Raw genomic sequence first — 20,687 nt, forward strand, 5'->3', positions numbered from 1 at the left:
CACCAAATCCATATGTTGAAGACCTAACCCCCAGGATGATGGTATTAGAAGATGGGGCTTTGGGGAGGTAATTAGGTTTAAATTAGGTCATTGGGTTGGGGTCCCCATGATGGGGTTAGTGCCCTTATAAGAACAGAAAGAGACACCAGAGCTTCCTATTTTGGCGATGTGAATATACAGCAAGAAGGCAGCCATCTGCAAGCCAGGAAGAGTGCTATCACCAGGAAGCAAATATGCTGAAAACTTGATCTTGGACATCCCAGCCTTCAGAACTATGAGAAAATAAATTTCTGTTGTTTAAGCCAACCAGTCTATGGTATTTTGTTGCAATAGCCTGAACTAACATAAACCACTTTGGAAGTTTTGATTATTTTGTGTATCAACAAGACAATTTGCATTGTAATTTATAGGCATTATTAGTATGGCTACTTTCTTTGTCATTGTGTTTTGAAACTTGAATATGACAGAGTTTTCAGAGTGGTAATTCGATCTCCAAAAAAATCTTTCATAAATGAGGATTTCATTTTTCCCTTCCTCAAGCTTTCTTTTTGATTATAAAAAGATGAGCATTAAGGATTTCACAGAAGGCAGATGACCAGTGAAGACATCCAACAATGTGGAATACCTTGACCATCCAACCTTTGATCCTTTCTATAGAAACCCCCAATCAGTTTCAGCAAAGCAGTGTCTTTACTTGTTCCTGAACATATAGTTCTTATTTTTTACCTGTCCTTTGGTTCAAGTTCTCCCAGGAGTGTTGTTTCTGCTCCTCCCCTCTATCCATCCAATTTACTCCCATACTTCAGAGGAAATACCACCTATTCTATCATGCCTTACTCATGGGTTCCAGCCCATATGGATCTCCTTTTCTGAGCTGTCATTTCATTAGTGGCCTTGTGTCTTAGCACTTAATCTCCTCTAAACCATGCTAATGAAATGGATGTGGTGTTCCAGGCTAAACTGATAAAGTCAGACTTGGCTGGACTTCTTTCTGGCTAGAGGAATGAAATGCATTCATCTTACAGAATACAGTTTTCTGTTATTTAACTCACAGCAGACTGTGAGATTCTGGAGGGCAGGGACTCTGGTTCATTCTTTTCTGTAGCCTTCTTGGTATACACCACAGGGCTATTCATCTGGAAGCAATTGTGGAATTCACTTGGAATATAAGAAAACTCTACCTTTCTGAACCATTTGAGTGCAACTGAATGAGTGTGTAGAAGGTAAGTGAAGTCACTAAAATTCCTAGAGAGGTCAAGACTTCCTTCTAGAATAGGAGGTTTCATGTATGAACCACTGTGGTGCTCACACAGCATGGATATGGTGGTGGCAGCCATGCCTCAGCTGGAGATGGTGGAGTAGGGGCAGAAAGATGAAGCCTGGTCAGAGTAGACACATGATTGTTACTCACTTTGTAACAAGGTCTTCACTTTCTTAAAAAGTAGAGTTTAGAAAACCCCTGAATAGAGATGGTAAGTAATTTTGTCTTAGAGTGCCAACTCAAACACACTTACGCTGACTTGCCTAGAGCAATGTGTTGAAAAGGATTTGAAAGTAGCTTCTGGCATTAGTGGAACATAATTAACCAACAATGTGTACTGACTGGCATAGTTTATCTGATGACCATGACCTTGATGATATGGATTTAAAAAAGAAGTTCATAACAGGCTTCTTCCCATAAAAATTTACAGTTTGATTGCAGAAATAATATATGATAATATAATTGGTGAAGAAAATATTAGAGTGCTACATTGTAGAACAGAGATGTTTTTAAAGTAATATTTAAAACCTAAAAATTTATGGCACAAGAATTCAATCTACACAGGGGGAAAGCAAATGAATGTGGACTGAAAAGTTCAGGAAAAGTCTGCCCTGGAGGAAAGCCTAAGCTGAGCCACTTCAGAAGAATGAGATATAGACCATGATGAGAAAGAAGCTGTGCTCTCCAAGGAGTAAGGATGGCTTGACAAACAGAGTAAGAAAAATAATGTGTCAGCCAAGGAATTGTTTAAGAGGGCATAGGAAAGGGTGCCATTAGGAAAGGGGTATGATTTGATAGGAGACAGGGTAAGAGGACTTAGCTTCCTTTAATAACTGGAAATCAACCCCACTGGCCTAGTGCCCCAGCTTTACCCAAGTGGGTGAGAAAGGCAGGAGCACAGAGTCCCTTGCCCTTTGTCTTTGCCTAAGGTGCTGTGCTGCTTGTGGTGACTCCATCCATGAAGACACAAGCACAGACACTTGGAGAGAATGTATGGCTGCTCTTGTACATCTGAGTGAACCAAAGAGAGGGTTTCTGGGAGGAGTTCAGGCATAAAAATCTATGAGAAGTGGGTAAGAGATGAGGCAGGCGAGAGAGGGCTCATTCTGCAGCCTGGAAGGAGCACAAATCCCCTTCAGATAAGATCATCAATCACCAGACACTCAGAGGGCTTTTATCCTACAAATTTGGAGCTTGTCATTTTCACGGATTGGATGCGTGTGATGCAGATGCCAATAGGGAGAAATGATCTATGTTTTCATATGGGCATTTTGAGATGTATAGAATGTAAATGTCCAAGGATTATAGAGCGTGTTATAGAAGAATCCTCAAATACAGACACTGGTTCAAACACAAAAAAATGTATACTGTGCCTTCTCTCTCCACCTTTTATCAACTGGCAGGCAGTTTACTCAGTAGTTAAAAGCATGGAACCTGGAGTCAGCATGCCTGGGTTTGAATCCTGTCTTTACCACTCAAAGGTACCTACTTAACTACTCCAGTTCTAACTGTAACATGCAGTACTTACTACACAGTTTCTGTTAGGCTTAAGTGGGAAATGTCAGAATAGAGCCTCACACATAGTAAGCACTAGAGCATTAGCTATTATTTGTGGTTAGAGAAGGTGATGGAAGAAAGAAAAAGGCATGATTATATGCGTGCATGTGGCATCTTTGAAACTGATTGTTCCTGGGTTGGAAACCATATCATTAAACATTCTAAAAAAAAGTCTGCAAGTCTGAAAATTCTCTAATTGTACACATTGTGCTATTTATTTCCAAAATATGCAAAAAGTTCAGAAATGGTAAAGGGAGGCCTCTTTTGATACTATTTGCTGGTAAAGACAAAGCTTCATAATAGCCAGAAAATAAATGGATGAAATGCTACATCTCAAAATCTGGAAACAGATATGTTTGTCCATATTATTCACTTTATAATGGATGCTAAAGGCAATACAACTGCTTTTAGCAAACATGACAGGGGCTAACTTTCACTTAAAATTAATGCTTAATGACTGTTTATGCTTCAGGAAAATAGAAACATTATGGTTTGTTGCCCAGTTCAACTACCTAATAAGAGATAAGTCCTAAGTGGAAAAGATTCATTTTCTAGCAAAAAGGGATCTTAAAAGTATGTTATAAATCTACCAGAAAAAAAGAACCAATTTCTTTTCTGCCTTACAGAGAAAAAATTCTAGCTGGGTAAAATATCACTTGCCAAAAACAGTTTAAGACAAATTGGAAAGGCTACCATTTAAGGATAAATCATTAAGAGGCTTTCAAGATGATTAACATATTTTTAAATTGATTCTCTGCCTCTAAACAGATGGATTTATGTTATGCAATATTTTAATATAATCTTTAATTAAATTAGCCTTAGCAGGTGATATTTTAAAATAAAGTTAATTAGTATTTTCTATTCTAGCAGTTCAATCACGTACAGCTTGCTCTTGCCAAATGTGATTTCTTAGTTTTTTTGAGGACAAATAGAAAAAGATCCCCCAAATAATCTAAGGGGCAAGCTCAAGGTGTGATGACAATTTATGATTCGTGCCAAATGGGTAGTAAAATGGGATACCTTTGGGTCTTGCATTTGGCTTGGTAAACTCCAGGACACTGACCAACAGACCTAGTTGTCTCATTATTTATAACCATCCTCAGGTTCTGCCGGGTTTTGATCTGGCCAGGGGAATCTTGCTGGCACAGCTTGTGTGTCAGGTTGGGTACAACGTGTAGGAATCCTGGGCCCCTTTTTCTTATGTGTAGACACTCTTTCAAAGGTAGCCACAGCTACACAGCAGGACTGAGACAACTTGGAGTATTACTTTGTTCCCAGGAGAGGAACTTTCTTTTAGGAATGCACTTGAATCAGTGCCTAGCTCCTTCAGCAGCTGGAAAGCTGGTTTGTTTCTCCTTTTGTTGGCTTTTTCTTTTCTTCTGCTGTGGTCCCCATGCTCTTCCCTGAACATTTTTCTTGAAATGATCCTTTGGGTTGTTTTACAAAGTTAACCTCTTGGGAGATTGTCCAAAATGTACAAAAAAAGTGGAGGGCACCTTTTGGGATGAGCACTGGGTGTTGTATGGAAACCAATTTGACAGCAAATTTCATATATTAAAAAAATAAATAAATAAACGTTAAAAAAAATGTACAAAAAAAGTATCTCATTCTTTTTGGCTTAATTTTGACCTTCAGAATTTTTTTTAAAATTTTTTTTTAACCTTTTATTTATTTTTGAGACAGGGAGAGACAGAGCATGAACAGGGGAGGGTCAGAGAGAGGGAGACACAGAATCTGAAACAGGCTTCAGGCTCTGAGCTGTCAGCACAGAGCCTGACGCGGGGCTCGAACTCACAGACCGCGAGATCATGACCCAAGCTGAAGTCAGCTGCTCAACCGACTGAGCCACCCAGGCACCCCAACCTTCAGAATTTAAAATTACTGAACTGTATATGATTTGGGGAGACATTTAAATGGCATTTATTTTGGGGGCACCTGGGTGGCTCAGTTGGTTAAGCATCTGACTTCGGCTCAGGTCATGATCTCATAGTTTGTGACTTCAAGCCCCACATTGGGCTCTGTGGTGACAGCTTGGAGCCTGGAGCCTGCTTCAGATTCTGTGTTTCCCTCTCTCTCTCTGCTCACACTCTGTCTCTCTTTCTCAAAAATAATTAAACAAAAATAAATAAACATTAAAAAAATTTTAAAGTAAATTACATTTATTTTTTATATCTTTGGAAGTCCTGAGTAATTTTTTTAAAGAAGGCAAAGGGGAAAGACTATGAAGGAGCAAAAGGGAATCACAAAGACAAATTAAAATAAAATAAAAGATCATGAAGTATACCAGAATTAAACAGCATCAGCAGCATGCCTGAGTTCCCATGTGTGGTTTATACGTGCATCATGGTCAGATGATGTCATCTAATCACAAAGCTACATAGAATAAAAACCTGATGTAATCTATTTAATCAATCAGGAAGTATATATCTTTCTCATGTTCCATTAGGCACTGACATTACACTGTATTTAAGAGACTTTGTAGGACTATTAATTTTAGATAACTAATCAAAGATTTAAAAAAAACACTGGTTGCTTTGCTGACCAATTCTGTTTAGTTAAAATGCTCAATCTGTGCATATGTGGCTTTAGGTGTATAATGTACTTTTCCTAGATATAGTCATTATAAGAATGCTTTCACGGGGCTTCTGGGTGGCTCAGCTGGTTATTTGGCTCTGGTCATGATCTTACGGCTCTTAGTTCAAGCTCTCCATCAGACTCTGTGCTGACCGCTCAGAGCCTGGAGCCTGCTTCCGATTCTGTGTCTCCCTTTCTCTTGCCCCTCTCCACTCCTCTCTCTCTCTCAAAAGTAAATAAACTTAAAAAAAAAAAAAAAGCCTTTCACGACTCTGCAATAGCTGTCTAACTAGGGTTTATGTAAAGTATGAGGCATAGACAGAGTTTGGCCCTAAAGAGCATGGTGCAAGGCCTTTGGTGACCCAGGGTTGAGGTTAGACCCTGAGGATGAATATAAGGATTGGTAATCTAAGTTATTGTGCCAATGTGGAATATGGAATGATTGGAGGTGCTCTACCATGACCAACCCCAGGCAGTGCTCTGGGGAAGTTGTTTGAAGAGGGTGTTTATTTCCAGAGTCCTTTTTTCCTCCATTCTATTTCATATGGTTGTCAGTTTAGCCATGCATGCAATTAGGCTGTGTTTCAGGTATCACTGTATGATGTTTTAGAAGGTTCAGGTACAGTTTATTTTATAATAAAGGAGAACACCTGACAATAGGAAAAATATTCTCCTCTTTTTGTGAGGAAGAAAACAAATCAATCAGCAACCAAAAATGTCTTTTGTGCACCTGTTAGGTGCCTGACCTAGAGCACATGGAAGTGCAAGGTATGGCTTTGCCCTCCTGGGACATCCAACCTAGGTGTGGACAAAAACATGCTAGCAAAGCTACAACTCATATTGCACAAGAGAAATGTAAACTATATAATATAGGCCATAAGGGTCAAAGGACTGGTGACTAAATGACGGGTTCCCACAGCTGCCTGATGGGATGAGATCAAAATAGGGATCAACTGATTATCATCACAGCAGGAAAAAAAAAAAGGCCAAACCATAATTCAAATAGCATTCCATGAACACAAGAGAAAGAATATAGAGAACTACAGGGAGTGTAATATTTTGTCAATGTTATTGACAATTGTCAATATTAAACTTTCAATAAAAATCTTTTTATTTCTTTTTAATTTAAAATAAGATTGTTTTAACTACCTTGACAGACTAAACGTATATGAGCATTTGAACATGGAGGCAAAGAAGTAAGAGCCTTTGGGGTTAAAACTTCAATATGAAATGTATTAAATACAGAAGATTCTTTTATGAAAGGCTTCTAAAGTTGTCTTACATTTCTTAAATCAATCTGTAGCACATAATCAGTAAAACCGTATCATTTAAACAGAAAAATCATGACTTAGAAACTCACCCTTGTGCAGCTGTATCCTATTATGGGCTGTAACTTAACACATGAGTTTCAGAAGTTGTTAAAGTTGAGATCAGGCTAACAAATCTTAACTGCTACAAAAAAAAACCTATGTTGAGATGAGACAGCAGACCATGAAGAAGTTCTAGATTTGATCACAGGATGGATATAGATCATATTTTGTTTTGATTTGTTAAATCTTACTCATGTATTAAGAAATAAATGTATTAAGACAGATGGCCATTAAGTGATCAAGAAGCCACTTTTTTTTTTTCCCATTTTGAAAAGTTTTCCTCTGGGGCTGATACTTTTAGTATTTAAATTTTACCAAATGTATATATACTGAAAAAGAGTTAGGAAACAGTGTTTATGCCACTGATAGCTGAACCAAAATCTGCATTTGTTTCTTAGTATAATTATATAATTGTTTCTAGTTGTATCCTGTAATAAAGTAAAATTAGCATTTCAATAGGCTTCAACAGGCTTCACAGTTTAGATGCTAAAATTATTGTAATTAAGATTCAATCATTAATCCGAAATAAGCTAGTGAGCAGTGAGATTTTTTTTTAACCATATTCTTTTAGGCACACTTTGTGGTGGAATGCAGTGCAATATGTGTAGAGATTTTACTGCATAAGTACCTTCATCCCTTACATCCTACTCCATTTCTTTCTGTGAAATGCAAAACCCATAAATGTATCATCAAATTTATAGATTTCAGATAACTCCACTAAAAAGCATGGGATAGAGAAAATACTTTACTCTTGAGAATTTTTGCTCTCTTGGGTTGCATACAGCCAGAACCATGATTACTAACATGGTTTTAATAACTTTATAGTCTGGTCCAATTTTTTCAAAGGGTAAAAATGAACCTTTGAAGTATTCACCTATCTGATATAAATAAAACCTTTCATGCCGAAAAACGTTTCCCAAATGGAAGTTAATGCACCTCAAATACGTGAGACATTTTCTAATTGTGCAATGATTAGGAAGGAAACGTCTCATTTTTTCACGATGAAATTTGGGCGTAAAACATATTAATGAAATCTAACATCACTTTATCAGTCAATGCTGGAAACTAACACATTCTCATGGCTTAAATGATAACTAAGATAGTTTTTTTAACAATCTATTTTAATAAAGTTTGCCTTGATTTGGGCTTTCAGTTAAGTCAAAGTGATTTCTCACTACAGGCATGTTTATATTCACACATCTTGCATCTTGCCTGAATAGGCAAAAGGATTTTCGCCATTGAAAAAGTTAAATTCTCCCTAACTTAGCATGAGGAAGTGTGCCTCCAAAAGATGTCAATATAATATTTTTCCCAATGCAACATAAAACCATAAAGTTGCATAACTAATCTAGGATCACTGCTAACTCTGAAGACTCCCTGTTGCCTGCACTTCTGCATCATTCCACCTGCCTTTACCACCTTGTCTCCACCTCCCCTAATGCCTTGTTCTTGTATTGCCTTAGCTTCTATGGACAAGCTGTTCTTTCTCATCAAACATGCCCTTCCCCTCTGACCCTCCTGTCATATTCCTGTTCAGATGTGCCTATTTAGTGGGTTCCCTCCATACTTCCAAAAGAGGTCATTTCCATCCTCCTCCCTGTCCCCTCCCTCGTTTTCCTATAACAGCACAAATGACATGGTTATATAACACCTCTGGGAGCCAATAGTTGTCTTGTAGTTTTGTAGTGGCTAAAGGTGAGGAATTGGAATACAGTACTTGAATTCTGGCTGTATCACTCATTTAACAGTATGACCTTGGGCAAGTCACCTTAACTTCATGAGACTCAGTTCCCTCATCTATAATTAACAATAGTACCTACATTACTGGTTTGTCGTGAATAAACGTTCCTAGCATAGTGCCTGTCATCACATGATGAGAACTTGATACCCTAGCATTACTATGCATGGATAAAGAGAGAGCCCAAAGATGGCAGATAAACATATTATGGTATTGTCATGTGAAAAGTTAACACTCAGAAGAATCTGAATGTTCAGCCATCTTGAAATCATGTGGATTTCCTTTGAGAAAGCACATGAGGAACTGTCAAACAGTGGTAAATAAATAGTAAGCTCGCACACCCTCTCAAAAGAGCTGACAAGGGCTGCTCTTAGGATAGCTCATCTTTGGTTGTGACATATGACAAATGAAAAGAAACTGAATGTTACACAAAGCCAAGAATGGAAGGCAACATGGATATATGCCTTAATTTCTCAGCAAAGAGATTCTGTATGGTGGTGTAGAGATTCCTAGTGCTACTTGTTACAAATGTGAGACATTTAGGTAGTGGAGAACAGTCCAGTGTCAGCTTAGATGAGCAAATTTCAAATTGAGAGCTGACCTTATTTAAATGTCTTTGCATTGTTTTTTATTTGAAACGTGAAATAGGGGGAAACAGAAAAAAAAAATTGTTATGGAATTCATTTCTTTCCAGGAAAGAAAATTAAAAAAAAATTGCAACTATTGCTGGATGAACACCTTGTCTAAAACAAATGAGAGATTTAATTCATTGCAAAATGCCACTTGGGATGCTAAGAAAAGCATCCAAATAATATTTCTTTAAATGAATATAACTATCCCCATGTGTATCCATCTCAGACCAGAAAATTCTCTGGGTGATTTTCCTGACCAACTTGAAGAGAAAATTCAATTTACAATTGCTTGTTTTTAAACAAACCAAAAGCCACTGAAGGCATAAAATTAATCGAATGATCATTTACATTCCTTGTATTATGTGTTTCTGAAGAATGAAGAGAAAAAAAAAAACTTTCTTTGCATTTATAGAAGAGAAATTAAGAAAAACATTTTTAGAGTATGTGGTGGGTGTGTGTGTGTGTGTGTGTGTGTGTGTGTGTGTGTGTGTTTTAATGCTCCTTTGTTCAACTGTTCTGGGTTTTAAGAATTCTTGGATTGGCTTTTCATCTTGCAGGAAAGCAAGGTAGCAATTTTTCTTAAGGATTTGGCAGTGATGTGCTCAAGTGCTTAGCCCTTTCCTTATAGCAGGAAGAGACTGGACTGGGTTGGGGGAAAGGGGGCCAGGAGTGACTAGGAGGAGAGGAGGCTGCTCAGAACCTGCTGTTCAAGGCTGATGGCAGCTTTTTACAAGCTGTGTAAAAGATGAGTGTGGTGGCAGCAGTTTTTGGGTGTGCCAAAGAAAATGAGACCACGTGCTAAACTCTGGCACGTGCGTGATAGGTTGCCAAGGCATGGCATAACCCCCAGGCAGACTTTTGATGTCCTGCTCCAGAAAGTGTGTAAGCCTGTTCCCATTTATTCCATGAGGATGGTAAGTGGTTGAATGTTTCAATGTTATAAAAAACCGCTGGCATAGAAATTTGCCATTTGGCTTACTTTCATTTAGTCATTTTTCAGATTAGAAACACCTGAAGGGAGAGGATCAGCAGTTTAATACTCACACCTATTAAGCCATGCAAGCAGTTGCAGAGTACAGCTTATTCCAGGATAAACAGGCAATGCTATCTGATCAAATTTAGGTTCTATGTTAAAGAATGAAATATATAAAATTGGACACTTCTTTATTTTTCCATAGAAAAGAGTTCCTGCAAAGGTCTGGATGACAGAACATAATGCATATTTTATTTTAACCCTTTTTCTATTTTATTCTCTTGGCTAAACTGTAAACAATTCCTGGGATTTAGTTCAACTTAAAAAGTAGACCATATAATTTCAGAGTAAACTTCTTGAATTGACAAGAAATTTGGTGAAAAATTGCTCCTCTATTTCTTTTTCTTTCTTTTTTTCTTCCTTTCTTTCTTTCTTTCTTTCTTTCTTTCTTTCTTTCTTTCTTTCTTTCTTTCTTTTATTTTATCTTATTTTTTTTTTCTGCTTCCATTCTTCAAATCCACAGTATAAGACCCCTGGCTCTATACAATTTATCCAAAGCTTTGAGCAGGTCAAGGGCCCTTTTACCCTTCACTAGTGAATTCAGTGCTATTGTAAGAGAAAGACATTCTTTCCTTCCCTTTTCACTTAAAGAAACACACCAAACCTGAATAGACTCCAGGCTAGACTGGGGGAGGGAGTGATTTTCATTAGTCTAGCATAGCTATTGACATATGCTTGAAGAAAATATTAAAAAAAAAAAAAAGACAGAAGGAAGAAAGGTAGGAAGGTAGAGAGGAAGGAAATAAAGAGCTTCCACTATGCATTAAAGGGCATACTGGTTACAATTTTATTTCTAAGAAGAAAATTTTATAGGATAAAATGGCCCAACATTTCTTTTTCTTCATCACACATATGAGAAATATAAACTAAAAGGACATCTGGAAACTAACATTATTCAGCAATCAGAGAGCAAAAATCCAAAGCATTGATGTTTTGATGGAGACAAACATAACAAGATTCACAAAGAAAGCTGTAACTTATTGAAGAAAAAAAAAATTCCATATGCATTTTACCTTTCGGGCAGTTCCATAGCAAAATTCTATTTCAGAAGCCCTTTGTAATATGAAACTCACTGTAGATAAGATACAACATGAAGATAGTCTGTTTTGCAGCAGCAGGAAATCAAATTGGTTCCAGAAACTAAGTTACATGACAAATGGTATAATAGTATTGCTAGAATTGGGAAGCTTGATTGAATTATTTTTCATAATCATTAAAAAAGATTTTGAAATAACTTTGCCATAGCTGTTTAGATTTTGGGGGGATAGGGACATTGCAGATATGGGAAGGCTAATTTTATTGGCCTTTTAACTAAAGTGTTATAATTTGTTACCAAAATTTAAGAGCTCACTGGTGATTTATTGTTGTTTGTTTGCAATAAAAATTTTCAGACAAACACAATATTTGACTTAACACAGTTAACATGTTATGGAGGGTGAAACAGGTTAACAAATATAGAGTATTTATCATTTCTAAGTTATTTTTAGTTTTAATCTCATTAGCAATCAGCCGTGTTTTATTTAAAAAAGCATCTGGAAGAGTTCATTAAGTCTTAGGCAAGGCTTATATTTTAGGAAAGACTTCCAAACAGTTAGCAAGATGTATCACTGACAAAATAACCCAGCAACTAATACCCGTAGGTGAAATGAAATCATTCTCCTGACTGAAGTCAGGAACAAGTTAAATATCACTTAGACCACAGCACACGACTACAGAGATTTAGGAGAAATCATACTTAAATAGGATGTGACTAGACGTTTAGGACTATTTTCAGAAAACTTTTTCCCCTTCAGTACTTACAGTCTTTGAAGACTAGAGCCGGGTCTCTGTGAGGCAAGACTTGGGCAATGATGTGTCTCAGGGATTCCAAGGTTCTGTCCATCTTGGGTCTGCCTGTGTGAGCCTGCTGCACAGTGTCCTCATGCCTGAATTCTTGCAGTCCTGGACTGAATTTGTGCAGCTCATTGATGCACAGGATTACCAAAGAATCCCTTTTAACATCTGCCAATCAGACATTTCCCAGAATCTAAAGACCCCTCAGGGGGCCCTCCTCCCAGGCTCACTTATCTTTGTTGTATGCTGAGCTAATTAGCTCTAAAGGCTGGCTGACAGGCGGGTTCCCATTGCTTCCTTCTGTTAAACACACCCACCTACAGGCTAGCTGGGGAAGCTCGCTAATCATGAGACCAGTTTTCCTCTCCAACCAGATTCTGCCTGAATGGTGTGCAGCTTTCCGACTTGGGTATTTCTTTTGGTCCTCCATCTTCAAATGTGCTGTCCCCTGGTATAAAATCAAGAAGGTTATTTGTCAAAGAAATTACCTTAGTAACAAAGAAATTTCCAGCTCAGGACTTTCAGTTCAGAATTAGTATAATCTAAATTCTTCTTTGGTACAGAAGTGCTATAAAGAGTATGGATATAGCCAGGGACCAGATTATGCTATTTGAATTCAGGGGCATCTCTCTGGGAGCCAAGTTTAAAAGTTGTTTTTCTTTTTTTTTTTCCCCCATCACCCATGTTATTGTCACTTATGATGGGTAGTGGCAAATAAAACCTTGGTACTGTCTTTTGGCTTGCCTAGGAATGTTTGTTTTTGTTTTGACTCTTCAAGGAAAATCATTCCCAAGATTGAGTTTAATGAATTCTGATATCATTCACTTCCTTTTATTTCGTGGTAATTCTTTCTATTAAAATTTCAGAAGAAGCAAAAATATATATTTTTTTCAATAGAATATAGGTAGTTACTAACATACCTTAACAGATTCTTTCTCTATTTCCCACACTACTCACGACAAGGTTAAATAGTCTTTCCACAGGAGACATAAACATGTCATGAGATTCCATTGCAATAATTAGGATTCATAACACATATAAAAGAACTGATTTTAATGGCTATAACCTATGATAGTTTATTGAAGACTTGTTAAGGACTACTTTACTTTTATTTAAAATACTTTTTCGGAGTTGGCACAAGAGATTGCTCTCCCATTTCCAGATTCCATAACTATGTTGTGTTGCATGATTAACTGAAAACAGTCCTTTAACGACAAAATAAAAGTAAAATGTTTTCCATGCAATAGGCTTCTTCAGCTAGATGGTAGAAGGGTGGGCTTAATAAAAGGAAACAGAGGAAATGGTGCTGTCACAATAAGTCTTATCATAATGACTATTACTTAGTAAATGTCCACAGGGAATATATGTCACATACGACAGAGACATGGGGCTGCCCCACTGTGAAAAGATATTATTATAAAAAAGGATGTGAAAGAAGTAGCACTACATGTTAAGACACTTATTTAGGGTTCCAAAGTGTACTTTACTTTACATGGGCTGCACCAAACAGGAAATCATCAGCATCTTTGCCATTCATGAGCTTATAATTTAAAAGAGAAGCTAGATGGTTTGTAGATAAAAAAAAATTATACATTGATTGGACACAAAGTATAAATGAATGAAAGTACTTTCAGTGTGATACTGAATTGGAAACCAAAACATATAAGGTTCCCATTAGAGAGCCAGGAATTCTCAAAGGAGCGAATCTGATAATGTAAAACTGGTCGATGCCGAGATTTTGGTCAATAAATAGACTTTTTATGGGCTTATCTTTAGTAGTACATAAAAATATTTTGGTTGTGTATTGTGATGGAAAGAATACTGAATTTTGTATTAGTAAAATCTAGGATTTGATATTTGTTACCTGTATAACTTTGAAGAAGTCATGTCTTCTCTGGGCTCACAGTCCTCATCTAGAAAATTAGGGGATTGAGCTGAATGCTTTCTTTCAGATCTAACATTTATGATTCTGTAGCTATATTACAAATGGCCACAAATATTATCACACACTTTATAGCTTTCTGAAAACTCTTACACTTATTTCCTAAAAGCTGGACTGGTCTTCAAACAGATCACTTCTAATACCATAGTAAACTTCATATCCTTTCAACAATATGAGAAACACAAATTAATATGGTGAGTTCAAAGATACTCATCACACACACACACACACACACACACACTAAAAATCCAAAAACAAACAAAATAAAACAAAACAAAAAAGCCCAAAGATACTCATTAATGCTAACTAAAATGAAAGGTAAGAATTTGTTAAGAAAATTAACTTTCAACTTCCACAAGATTTTTCTAAAGACAAACTGAGGGTCTGCTTAGAGAACTCCAAACGGCTTTGCAAAGATAACTTTGTAAAAATATCATGATATTTACTGAGTTATATTTTAAAAAATGAAAAAAGAATTCTAGTTGGATAGTATAGTTTCTTCTTTCTGATCAGGCCCAATGCTTCAACAGAAGTTTTCCAAATCCTCTGCTAAGCATTTATTCCTTGCCCATCCATAAAGACTTCTCACTCTAGAGTGTTACTGTAAGACAGTTTAAACTAACTACTCAGGGATTTCTCACCCTTTTATGTCTTTAATGTAGAAAGTATATGAGGGAGGTGGGAAAACCTAAGATACCCCTGTCTATTTAGTACAGATTCTACAGTTCACATGTTAGATTTCACTGTCAACCTCAGCCAACTGTAGGCATATGCCAAAAGCAAAACTTAGGTATTATAACAAGGGTAGAGGACTACAGTGAAAACCAAAATGATGTTTTTACAAATCGTGTTAGAATGCTACTCAGATGTGTGAGAAATGCCATCCAACTGATATATTTAGTGATCAAAACTTATCACCCAATGGTAAAAAGGAAAGACTCAGTGCAATAGCACACTTACTAAGCTCCCAGGGAGTACAGAACTCTTTGAGAAGATGAGAAATCAAGGTGGTATATTTTGTACCGTTTCATGCACAATGCAGCAAAAACGTCTATGGAAACAATCATTTTGCTGGTAAGGAAAAGAAAATTTATTCCTATCATTATAGTAATATATTTGTTAAGTAGTTCATTACAGGTACAAAAATGATAAGAAAGTGGGGGTCACCAATTGAAATAACACCCAGAATGTTAAAACACATAATAAATGCATGAAAAGAATCATCTTTAGTTAAAAACAGGAAAGAACCTCCACTATCCTCTGTGCCCCCTCACTTCATGATCTGTTCTGTCCTGGAGGAGGCTGGGGTAGGTGAAACAGGAGAATGGGCCTGTAGGTGAGGCTGTAGTGAAGATGGTGAGATTCCAGGCATGTAGGCATGCAGACTCCACTGCAGTAACTGAGCCTGAGCCAACTTATAGCTACTCATCTCTAGAGAATCAAGTACCTAAAGAAGGGAGAAGACACTGATTGAAATTCAGGAAGATTATCTTCTCTGAAATAATTTCTTCACTTACTTGCTAATGCTTTGATTCTTAAAAATTTACAATTTAAGATAAAGTAAATAAAATGAAAAATAATTCAAGTCATGCAGTTAAATAAACAGAGACAGTAAATCCTTTACAAAAACAATGGGGAACATAGCAGATCCATCCAGATTCCAATGGGAGATGGGTGGAAGGCCCTAAGAGCTGGATTGGCACAAGAGGGTCAAGGGTTGCCTATGTGCAGGACCGTTTCTAGGGGTGTTCTGGAGGGTGAAGAAGGGCAAGGCCCTGAAGAAAGTGACTTTGCTGAGGTAATAACTAATGACTGTTTAGTGTTAGCTAAATAAAACTAAAGACACCAGTGTGAAGAATGAATAGCTGGTTAACATCAACTTTGTTAACTCTTAACTGGGAAAGGTCAGTGAGATATTTGAATCAAGGTATTCATGAGAGGGTCAGTTGGAAAGGCAACTTCTGACAAAAGTTCTGACAAATTCAAAAGACACAGGTAACATAAAATAACTTTATTTCAGACATATTTACCCTGATATTTCACTACATTTAGGAAATCACCAGTAAGTACTAATCTGTTTACGTGAAAAGGTAAGTAGAAAATTGATTAATATCCCATTTACAGATTAAAAGAATGTACATCTCTTCATTTTCATACAATATTATAAAAAATGCTTTCTTAAAATAATATCCTTCCCCACAAGATAAAACTGCTAGTGAACTGCTCTTTATCTGTGTCAGGGCAGTTAGAATCAACACTTTTAACCAGAAAGCACGATGAAGTACATCCATTTATCCAAACCTTCTGTTACATATATATATTTGGGGGCCTGAATGAGCCCATGTCATCTTGACTATTTTAAGTAACCAATTACCCAGCTCTGTCTTGGTATTTGGTCCTGGAAGAGAAGTAAAAATTGATTCTTTAAGAAATACTTTAGAGGCCAAAGATATCACCAGAGGAGGTTTTACTAGTAAGGTGAGAGAATTTGAATGTTCATTTACAAGACTGGAGATACTGATGCCAAGCCCTTGGGTCATTAGGTATGTGTTCTGTGGAAAACTGAACATATTACTGTTAACTGTGGCTGGCTGACTTCCAGCATAATATATATTTTGAAAGAAAAAGAAAAACAGTTTAACATTTTTTGTTTTGGGAGTGACTTTTTCCAGTGGATTTTACAACAATATTTTCTTTCATAAAAGTTTATCTAGTAATAACTAGGGCTCCTCTCCCTCTCCTTGCATTTTCTCACCCTTTAAAGGTCTCCTTTAAAGAAAGGATAGACTAATTGAAGCTAACATTTTTTTTTTTTTTTCCTTTAGATGGTCATGTTTCTGGGGTATGAGTTCTTTGGAATGTTTAAATCTTTGCAACAGTAATGAGCAAAGTAAAATGAAAACCTACACTACAAAAAAAATATTAATATTAGATTAAAACAAACCCAGGAAGAATGTTTATTGGCTGTAAATAAATGACTTAAACCTGAGATTAGTTGATGGCTATCAACTAAGTTCAAGCAAGCCACTAACTTCATAGCTCCATATATTTTAGATGAAACTTCCTGTAAAGATTGCATCATTAGTATACCCTTAATTCAATTCAGGCTATATTTATGGATATGCTTACATTAAGATAAAAGCCTCACGCCCATCCATTTCACACTGTAAACTATAATTTCCATTTCACTTCCTTTGCAGTCACTATCAGAGTACTGCACTTAGCATGTATCCTGTTGACACAGAAGAAATATTTCTTTTCAAAATTTGTTTGAAAGAGGAATAGAAAACTGCATACAAAGGGGGCCTATGTTTCTACGAATTGAAAACTAGAGAAAGACCAAGTTAGAGAATGATATATTCTTCTGATCCTCCCCAGGTACCTCAGTAGCTTTGAGCTCAAGGAAAAAGTACTACTCCCCACCTCACCACCTTAATCCCCTCCTACCTCCTCATGAACAACCAGAAATATTCCAGGCAGAGCTTCAGTCTACTGAGATCGGTTTTCTTGGGCCTGTGAGAAAAATGAAAGGCTTATCATGGAAAAAAAACAAAAAACAAAAAAAACCAACATGTTTTCTAAAAAGGGAGGAAATTTTGTGGATAATAGGACTCAAAACCTGGACCTGGTTGTAAGGACTGTCTCCTCTCATACCTCCACAACACCAGGAAGACAAGTCAAAGTTTGTGGACCTTAGTGACTTTGCAAAAGAGACCCCTGGGCTGGATACAAAGTTCTAAACCACAGATACTCTGGTTTTTCTACCTTTCACCTTCCTGGTACTTACCAATTCCATTTTTTCCTCCCACTTACTCCCAACCCTATTCACTCCATGTGATTTTGGGCAAGTAATTTTACATCTAAAAATGTTTTCTCATCTCTAAAATAAAAACAAACTAATCAAGAATGTTTACACCTCCAGTGTAATAGTAAGATTCTATCCCAGATTGTCTAAACCTTAATACTTACGCAGACCGGGCAACATTTTAGCTTCTGTTCAAGATTCCTTCCAATCTACTAACACTGACAAAGTTTCCCTAGTTCCCCTTTCCATCCCCTTTGTTTTTAGTTTTTAATTAATTTTTCTTTTTAATTTTTAAATAATGTCTGCACCCAATGTGGGACTTGAACTCATGATCCCAAGATCAAGAGTTGCATGCTCTACCAACAGAGCCAGCCAGGTGCCTCACCACCCCCTTTAAAATCAAATCATTACACTGCTCAAAATCTACAATTGCTCCTTTCCAATACATCAAGGTAAATTCTAACAAAAATTTTAAAATAATCTTTAATTTGGTCATTTGCTGCACAATACCCCCTTCCCAACCATAGCACACTACATTTATTTGTCTTCTGCATGATTTCCTCTTTGCAAGCTCTTTTTTTTAATCTACCTATTCAACCAAATCCCTCTTCCCTATAATTCACCAAATCACTCTGAACTTTCACTTATCCACTGTCCTTGGAGGTTCCTCAGTGAGATCAATGGTGTCAGGCTTTCAGTACAGTTGACTTTGTACCTTTAATTGTTATGTGTTTAATCTTGTTTCTTCAAATATAGTGGACGCTTTAGGTCAACAAAAATTTTATCTTGAAAGTCTGTATACTTCCTCAGTATCTTTAGACAACATCAAGCACGTGCAAAATGTACGGGTTAATATTGTATTTTTCTTCCTAATGTAAGCTGAACCTCTTCCACTAAAAGCAGTTATAGTGATCACCCTTATTGGATTCATTCATTTCAAGTGGTTACTTTTTTTAAAATGGAACCATGTAATATTGTGACAAATATTCCAAGGATTATATTTTATTTGTATTATGAGGCACACTCCTATTTATGGAATTAAGCCTACATAATCTGATTCTAAATGTTACATAAAATACTAATTTTAATGTCATCATTATTTACAATAGTAAGACAAAAGAAAAACTTACATTTAAAATGTAACAATATTAGTCCCTCACTGTGTTGTAGACTTTGGAGTTATTCCTACACTCCTTGTTATTACACAACTGTGTAACTCACGGTTATTTTGAACTTTACCTCCTTCCCAGCCTTCTACAGTTGCATAACATGGTTCCAGACCTTCATATAGCAAATCAAGGTCAAACTAAGATATGGCCTGATGCTCTCTAGGGAGATGTTCTGAAGAGAGATGAAGAATAATGGAGATGGTGAGCCTTAGCCACCCAGAATATTGAATGCGACTTGAAATAAACTTACACCTCAGGGAAGTGTTCTCACTGAGAACCTAATGAACTCATACCTCCACCTTGTGGAAGTGGCTGATAAACCTCTGGGCTGCAGGTTTACCTGTTAAGTTCTTTAACTAGACAACTATGTTTTGTCATAACATTTACTGAGTACTTGACTAAAAAAATGATTATCTTCTAGTTAGTAGCCTTAAAAGATCTTTAAGGTTCTGGAGAAAGCTCAAAGACAGCCAGCTAGGCACCAAAGAACAGACCCATGGCTACCAATATCACAAAGTTATTTAGCACAAGTATAAACTGCATTATCTTGTAGGAAAAACTTATTTAGTGGGAGCAACAAGTAGAGGATGCAAGGTTACAAGCAAAGCATTTGTACGTTGAGATGAAAACAGCACCAAAAAGATCACAGGTGAAATATCAGTGACCTTGGAAATAGAAAAGATTCCTCCCGAATCTTCCTTTTGGTAATCTGAAATCATTTGGGAAATACTTCCTAATATATAACATGTATCACGTACTGTGCTAAGCTCCTTACAGGTGTTATTTAATTTTTATAATAATTCTAAGACAGGCACTATTAAATGTCCTCATCTCACAAATCAAAAAAGTGAGGTTAGAGAGGTTACAGAAGGCACTTGAGGTCTGGGAAGTGGTTGAACCAGGATCTAAATTTGGAACTCGCAGACTCAAAAGTGTTTTATTAACCACAGTACATGCCTTGACTACATTAATAGTACACTTAAATTGTTTTTGCTCATTGTTCACTATGGACGTTTTAAATGTGAGGGTTACATCTTGTTTGATAGACCAAATTCTAATTTCTAATTGAGGACTACTCAAAAACATCTTTTAAAAATTGTGAGTAGGGGTACCTGGGTGGCTCAGTCAGTTAATCATCTGACTTCAGCTTAGGTCATGATCTCCTGGTTCGGGAGTTTGAGTCCCATATGGGGGGGCTCTCTGCTGTCAGCAGAGTCCACTTCAGATCTCTGTCTCTCTCTCTGCCCCTCCCTGGCTCATGCTCTCTCTCAAAAATAAATATTAAAAAAATATTAGACACTGATTAGACACTGAATAATTTGCTTAGATTTATGCATTTGATGTATCTGTTCTGCCAACCACAAGAAACCTGAGGCTATTCAGGATAAGAACTGCTTACTTAGATTTCAAAGTTCCTAGAGTAATAGTGTTTATGTAGTAGGTATCCAAAAGTGGACTGCATCAACTGAATAAAAATTGAGAAGGAAGATGTCATATAGTTTCATTCCCAGTTTACCTTTGATACTCTAATATGTATTGCAAGATAAATATTCTATGGTTCTATTAAGATGTCTTCAACACTATTTTACTGAAATGCTTTAAAGTAGATCTACTTAGTAAATGCTGTGAAGACACACCTAAAATTCGAAGCTAGGTAAACACTTTCCAAATTAGCATAAGTTAATTTTCAAGGGAATTGGACATTTTCTTGTGCCTATATAATTAAAGGTATTTATTAATGATACGTCTTGCAAATAGAAGAATGAATTTTAC

General features: G+C 36.6%; 1 protein-coding gene across 1 annotated transcript in view; it reads right to left on the reverse strand.

The window, feature by feature from the left end:
- The window catches only part of LIX1 (limb and CNS expressed 1), a 55,080-nt gene extending 40,905 nt beyond the window's left edge, over positions 1–14,175 (reverse strand). Inside the window, exons 1-2 of the mRNA XM_049647642.1 lie at positions 13,863–14,175; positions 11,966–12,446 (exon numbers count right to left, since the gene is read on the reverse strand). Of these exons, the coding sequence (XP_049503599.1) occupies positions 11,966–12,047 (82 nt within the window). The 5' untranslated portion in view covers positions 12,048–12,446; positions 13,863–14,175. The remainder of the gene's footprint in view (positions 1–11,965; positions 12,447–13,862) is intronic.
- Between the last annotated feature and the right edge of the window lie 6,512 nt (positions 14,176–20,687).

Source organism: Panthera uncia, assembly GCF_023721935.1.
Source record: "Panthera uncia isolate 11264 chromosome A1 unlocalized genomic scaffold, Puncia_PCG_1.0 HiC_scaffold_17, whole genome shotgun sequence".
NCBI classification, from domain to species: Eukaryota; Metazoa; Chordata; class Mammalia; order Carnivora; family Felidae; genus Panthera; species Panthera uncia.